Source organism: Vigna radiata, chromosome 5, assembly GCF_000741045.1.
Source record: "Vigna radiata var. radiata cultivar VC1973A chromosome 5, Vradiata_ver6, whole genome shotgun sequence".
NCBI lineage: Eukaryota > Viridiplantae > Streptophyta > Magnoliopsida > Fabales > Fabaceae > Vigna > Vigna radiata.
The window spans coordinates 21,324,928-21,332,594 of record NC_028355.1 but is presented as its reverse complement, the minus strand read 5'-3'; the positions used below and the strand labels follow the sequence as shown (position 1 = coordinate 21,332,594).

At 30.5% G+C, this 7,667-nt stretch overlaps 1 protein-coding gene across 1 annotated transcript; it reads left to right on the top strand.

Moving 5' to 3' along the window:
- The first annotated feature begins 3,506 nt into the window (after nucleotides 1-3,506).
- Nucleotides 3,507-6,539, top strand: LOC106761345. Its single transcript, XM_014644887.2, has 2 exons — nucleotides 3,507-5,373; nucleotides 6,189-6,539. The coding sequence occupies exons 1-2, from the start codon at nucleotides 3,573-3,575 to the stop codon at nucleotides 6,299-6,301; spliced, it is 1,914 nt and encodes a 637-aa protein (XP_014500373.1). The 5' UTR covers nucleotides 3,507-3,572; the 3' UTR covers nucleotides 6,302-6,539.
- Nucleotides 6,540-7,667: the final 1,128 nt, after the last annotated feature.

Genomic DNA, 7,667 nt, shown 5'->3' with positions numbered 1-7,667 from the left:
GTATTTTTACTTTATCCTATCCTTAATTATATATTTATTTTTTGTTCAATTTTATTTAATGATGTATTAAAATATTTTTAAAACATACATACGATTATTTTTACCTTTTTTTTAATATTTTGATTTGTTATTATTTTTATCATGTAAAATATTGTTTTGATAATTTTTATTTTATTTTTTTGACTCATTATTATAAGAGTAGTTTTATCACCTATAAAAATATTGCAATTGCTGTGATACAATCATTTAAGGTCATTGTTATAAATCTTTTTTATCACGATCTAACATAGTTTAATATTTTTTTTACAATTTATTCAAGTATGTATTTCAATTTATTTTGATGTATAAAATGAACAATTTCATTAGATTTTAAAGAAATAAAATAAAGAAATATTTAATTTATTTTTTTAACTTGATACCTTTTTTTTTATAATTTTTAGATATATATATTTTTAATTTCATCAACTTTATTGTATTAACATTTTTAAAATTAATAAATATTTTGGTTGTAATCAAAATTCATTCATTATTTTAATTTGAAATATATAAATTATAATTTATTTTTAAATATTTGATATTGTTGAAATGTTAATATGACATTTTCGTATTAAATATTTAATAATATTATGTTTTTATTTAATTTTTATTTTTTATTAAAAAATAATTAATTAAGATTAAACTAGTAAATAAATAAATATAGTTACTCGAATATGAAAATTTTATACATAACTATGTCTATAGAAATTAATTTTATTTTAGAAATAAATATCTTATAATGAAAATATTTCGTCTGTTTGGTTGTCATTGCTATAAATAATGGTCACCAACTAAGATTTAGAAAGCATAATGGAGACTTTGGAAAGAAATGTTGTAGAAGCAGAAGAATTCACTCATGCTTTACAACTTTACAAAAAAAATTATTGACGGCTTGGTTTCTTTCCTGTATTCATTGTAGCCTGAACGCCAACTTTAAACTACTATTAATTTTCAAGAGCGTATTTACTGTGAGAGTTCTTCATCACTCAAATGCATACAACATAAATTCCAGAGCAGTTTCTCGAATTAGAAGATACAACTATGGATCACTACATCAAAAATCTTGATTTTAAGGGTAAAGATTGGCAATAGATTCTTCAAGAGGTAGGAAATAGGTTTGATGATGAAACCTTCGACGATCCTGTGGCAGAACTTGTCAAACTTAAACAAGAGAGTTCTTTAATTGAATATCTAGAACATTTTGATAATCTTTTAGCTCGAGTTTCTATTTCTGAAAGATTGCTTTAAGTTTTGTATAAAAAATAATAATCTATATTTAGTTTGCAATTGTGTGTGTTATATAGTGGAATCGCATACATGAGTTCTGGAATATTATGTTCGGTGCGGTGTGATGTAAGTTATTGCATATATATGATAGAGTCGAATTGGAATTTTTTTAGATAAAATGCAAATTCTAACCCACTTAACATCTTTGCGACAAATTAAATTAAAAGTAACGTTTATCTGTTATATTTCAAAAACCACACCAACTATGCATTAAGCCTTTCCAAGAGATAAGAGAAAACTAGTGAAAGTTCTCTAGCATGACAGCATGTGGATTTGGATTTGAACAAGTTAAAAACCGTTATATATCCGAGCAAAACATGCTAAATTCCGCATAGTTTGACGTGTCGAGATTAAATCTAGTCCTTGCCATCATGAGAAAAGAACTGTTAATGGTACGAAGAAACAATTAATAATGTTTTGGCTTAGTTAAAGGAATCTTTGAAGCATGATCTGAAATAATATTCTTAAGAGAAAGATGAAATCTAAGAAACATCCTATTCATGCTTTCCACCTATGGCAGCCGCATATTCTTGAGACCACCACCACTGTACTTAAATCATGTTTTTAATCTATATTTCTGCTTTCTAAGAGATGCCCTCTATATTTTTTTTATCTCAAGCTGCAAATTTAGCAATGTGACGGGACCACAATCTGGAACTGATTTGAAGGGGATTGTTTTGCCATTTGAAGATGTGGTCCCTCATCTTTCCTCACAAACTCACCTCTTTTTTTTATCTTAGCTTCTCAAAATATTTAAACCGAGAAATCAGTGGTGAAATCCCACCATCTATTTTCAGTTTAACTTAGACTTTTTGTACTCATTTTTACTTAGAAAAGCTTTATAGGCATAGGTGTAACATTACAGCTGTTGACAAAAGATCTTATTAAGTTTACTGGATACGGGACAGAATGATGATGAACTTGCATAGAAAACTATAAAAGCATCACGAGTCTACACTGTGCTCAACATATCAAAGTCTTATGATTTTCTTGCTTACGTGATCCCCTTTCTCGCATAAGGACGATAAATTCTTGAGTAAGAAAAGTTAGATAAAAAGAAGAAAAAAACTGAAGGTAAACAAGTGTTTGATTTAGAAAGTATTGTCGGGTTATCGACCAAAGAAAAAGAAAGTGGTGTCGGGGACGTTGAGCTTCCAACAACAAACGTAGAATCGTAGATAATGAGGGAGAGCACCCACCGAACCAAACTGCTCAATTAAGAGAAACTTGTCAAAATAAAAAAGTTAAAAAGAAAAAAAAACTTTTTTTTTGAGTATTATAGAACTGTGTTGAATTGTCCCAGAGCAGTTTAGATAACAACGACAAGTAAAAGTTAAAATATTATAAATTTCCAAGTTAATAGATATTATTGATATTTAATGAAACTTTAATTTTAAAAAATAAATTAAGTTACAACTATTATCCAAATATATCTTAACACTTATTTTATTAATTTAAAGTTATGTATTAAATTTTGAAATATTAGTTGAACTTAATAGAAGTAAATATTTTCCATCAATGAATTATTTTATTGAAATCAAATTACCAAAATTAAATTTTAATATTAAGTTTTTTAATTAATTAAGTATTAACTCGTTTAAGGAAAAATAAAGGATTAAATACTCACGTTGGAATTCGTTTTTTCTTATCAGCATAGTGGCCCCTATAAATAAGATGAATGGAATGCTAGTTCGGAAATTATTTTTTGGAACAATACTAATAATACGAAGAAAAAAAAATCTTGTTATCAAATCAACGCATTGAAAATGTGGAGAATTGAAAAAAAAAAATTAACACAAGGTCATTTCAAGCAAGATCTTTGGAGGTATTCGCGTGCGTGCGTCGTAAATGATATCATGCTGAGAAATAGTACAAAAGACTGCCAGAACTATGCAAAACTGGTGTTACGGTAAATTGATCTATGAAACAAGAAAGTATTCAACATTTTAAAATTCACCACAAGAAGTTAATAACACTTGAGTCATATAGATTAACCAATTGTTAGAATTTTTGAATTTGAATTTTGGAGATGCATCTATCATAAATAGTTGAAAGGGATGGTTTTGTCACTAGCAATTGTAAGGATAACGAAACTGCTTTATTGGATAATGAAGGGCAATAGGTGTGGATAAATTATTACATAATTTTTTTTTTCCATCAACCTATTTCAACCCCTTTGGCCAAGGTTCCTCATATAACACACAACAATCTACCTTTCTACTCTCACAAATCAATCAACTGAGACAGCTATGAAGTCCCAAATGAAGAAAAAGAGAGTAACCCCTATTCCCAATACTCCTTGCAACGCCAGCGATCATATTTGCATCAACCCGGTTTGCTTCTTCTGCAGCATGGGAGAAGCAGATGCATCTCTCAGAAGGGCTGGAATAACGACCTGCTTCAAACAATTATTTCAGGGAGAGAATCATGAACAGCACGTGCTGGTGCTCAGTGGACTGTGGCACATTGCAATGACCCAACCCAGCGACCCAGAGTTCCCTTCCTTCGGAATATTCAAGTGCATGGCAAGTCTAATCCACAAAGGGATAAACGACAGCCACTGGCTTCTCACAAATCAAAACATATACATACCCTATTACGCTGCTCACATCATTGGCTCTTACACGATGAACAAGGAGGAGTTTGCACAACTGGCCGTCCAATCAGGAGTGATACCGCCATTGCTAGACCTTCTCAGGGGGAAGATCAGTTGGGTTGAGCAAAGAGTTGCTGTTAGAGCACTTGGTCACTTGGCCAGTTACAAAAGCACGTTTGAATCAGTAGTACTGCACGAGCAAGAGGTAGTGAAGCTGGCCTTGAACTTGGCTTCCACTTGTTTAGAAGTGGTCTATGTTGACTTCGTAGCTGTGAAGGAAAACAAAAGGCTGGAGTATCACAGAAACTTGCTCACAAGAGGGGTTGGGGATTTGGAGATGGAGAATCGCAAGGCAGAGGAATGGGCTAGCCAGCTTCAGTGTTGGTCTCTTTATCTTCTGAACTGCTTTGCTTGCAAAGATAGGGCTCTGGATCTCATATGCAAGAAGGGGTTTCTCAAGGACTTGTGTGATATGTGGGGAGGGATGATAAATCACACTTCACCAGCAGGGGTTGGACTGATACGAATCTTGTGTTATAGTAAAGAAGGAAGGAAAAACATTGCTCAGTTACCCAAAGTTGTGAATGCTCTAGGTAACCTTTCAAGATCTTCAGATGATTGGCAGTATATAGGTATTGATTGTCTCCTTCTCCTTCTCAAGGATCCAGATACGAGGTACAAAGTTCTTGATGTTGCCGTCCCTTACCTGACTGATTTAATTGAACTTAAAAACCTTGGAGATAAATCAAACGTGGGTGAGACCATCACAAAGGTTCTTCTGAATTTGAAACCTAGCAGACAAAAGGTTGGAGCAGTATTGCAAGAAGTGATGGATTTGAAAGTGGATAGGAGGGACCAGGAGAAGGTACTCTCGGAGGAAAACATGGAGGAAGCAAAGGCTTTGGTGAGTTTGATAAAACAACAAGCGAATCACAAGTTCAGGTTGGGAAAGGTTGAAGAAGCTTTGGTGAAATACTCCGAAGCTCTTGGTGTTTGTCCCTTGAAGTTTAGGAAAGAGAGAATGGTGATTTACAGTAACAAAGCTCAGTGTCATATTTTACTGAAGGACGCAGATTCAGCTATCAGTGACTCAACGCGTGCTCTTTGCCTATCCAACCCTGCAAACAGCCATAGGAAAAGCCTTTGGAGAAGATCACAAGCATATGACATGAAAGGAATGGCAAAAGAGAGTCTCATGGACTGCATAATGTTCATGAACAGTAGCATCAAGTCGGGTTGTGAGAACATGCGTGTCAAGATTCCATACCACCCTGCGCGCCTGATCTGCAAGCACATGGATGCCACGTGGCTCTTTGCCACTGCTCGCTCCAGGCTAGAAAAATCAATGCAAGAATTGAACCAAGTTGGCGGGCATGATCAGAACCAAAAGCAACCATGTGATGATAATAAGACCATGATGACGATGATAGAAAATACAAACAGTCACATGCACGGTAATTAATTCCTTGCCTTCCTCATTTAATTTGTTGCCTACATAATACATAAATTTCTTGAAAAATATTCACAAAACTAATATTCCAGCAATAGCTTTTGACATGTAGCACACAGTACACAACACTCATTTATGCCCTTTTTTTCATGTAAAATATAATTAATATGCACCATATACAAGCACTGATGATCATAATGCTCATAATCTTAGTAAGTTATTATTAAGTCATAATTAAACTTACCTAATTTAAATATATTTCTTCATAAAAATTTAGTAAAAAAAGTCAATTAAAAAAACTTTTCTGTTAAAATTAGTTTGTGAATCCTTCACTACATGTTTGGATGTCCATCTAGGGTATTAAAAGTGGAATACTATCGTGGTAGTTTTTTTTGTCATTTCTAGCTTTTGACTTACGTCATGAATTTATAGCAGAAAAGAGTTGTTGATACTGAAATATGCATGCTTCAGTGTAATCAGAAACTACTTTAAAGTAACCATTGTCGTGAAAAATAACATCTTAAATGAAGTCGATGAAATTATTGTATCATAAAGTGTTCTCTAATCATTTTCACACACACTATGAGTATAATATCAAAATCAAGTATTTTTAACATAATTTTAAGTAAATATTATCATGTTTGATAGTATATTATATTAAAGAAATTATTTTCGATGAACCTGCAAACTAACTTAAAAAATGGAATGCACACTGTAACTGACTTGAATTTAGAGTACAGAAACTCTGTATATTTAAAACTTTACAGCGTTTGCGTGCGTGAGAGTCAAAATCACTTTTGCTGTGAACTACTTTTTCAGGTCTGTCAACCATTATTGAAGAACCTTTCCACGCGAAAGAAGGTGGTGGTAGGAGAAAGATGGAAAGGGCGAGAAGAAGATTGAAGAAAGGTGGTGCGGGCGGAGCAACTTAGGTCAATTTTAATGGCTTGTTAGATGCGAAGGAAGAGAATCATGTGCCACCCAGCTAGGTCCCTTATTTTGGCCACTAGGTTAAACTTACACATATAAATACTTTCTTTTAAATACATTCTTTTGTGTACTTTAATTTGTGAGGTTATTAATATGTGAGTGGCAGGTAAGAAATGGAACCAAAATGACTCTAATAATGTATTTTTTACATATGACAATGGAAAATGGAGTAGTACGTAATGGAATGGGTAATTATAAAAGAATAGCGTGACTGATATAAACCAGCAGAACCCGGGCAAATGGAGAGGACCACATCTCCATTGTTAATATAATAGTATATTAAATGTAACTTACAACTCAAATTAAAAGTACTTATAAATGTCAATATATATAAACATACTCACATGATTTCACTCTAACATATATTAGAAAAAATTGACCTAATCAACAAATTTCTCATTGAAAATATTCACGAAAACAAAACTTTCACAAAATACATGAGCCAGGATAAGTTTATGAACATTTTTTAAAAAAAAATATATATTTTTTCAATATAAAAGAAAAATGAAACTAGTTCTTAATCTCTCACAATTCAAAGTATTTTTAATTAGTCAAAAAATTATATACAAACATTTATTTGTTTTGATAAAAAAATTACACAGTATATTAAAATCTATGACTAGCGAAACATATTTAATTTTATTTAATTGACTAAACAAATTTTTAAAACATATAAGTTAGTCATGAGAAAAGTTCATCTAAATATGAAAAATACTATATGATAAGACATCTCAATTTAAAAAATTTTAAATAATGAATTTATGAATAATAAATTTATAGATTTTTTTAATTATATCTTGTTTATTTTTTTCCTTTAATAATATATATATATATATATATATATATATAATAATAATTATAAAAAATAGAGTGAATTTTATTAAAATAAATCCAATATTACCCTCATATTTTAGCTAGAATCCATGTTTCTTCTATCCTATTTGAAACTTTATTATTTTATTAAATATTATAAGTGTTTTTTTTCTGAAAAATTGATAAAATTAATAAATAGATTATAGTCATCAAATACATAAACTATATATTATTATATTTTATTTTATAACATAATAATAAATATGATATAAAATATTAATTTAAATATAATAAAATTACAATATATTACTTTAATAAAATATATAATATTATATGTGCATAAATTATATTATTTTCAAAATTTAATTAAAGTATTATAATAGAATTAAATTCATCTTAATTCTAACCTTAATTCATTTAAGAGAAATTTTAAGAATTGAAGCTTTATTTTTTCCATTTGAGGAGTTTTCTAAATTAAAATTGTTTTCTAAAGAT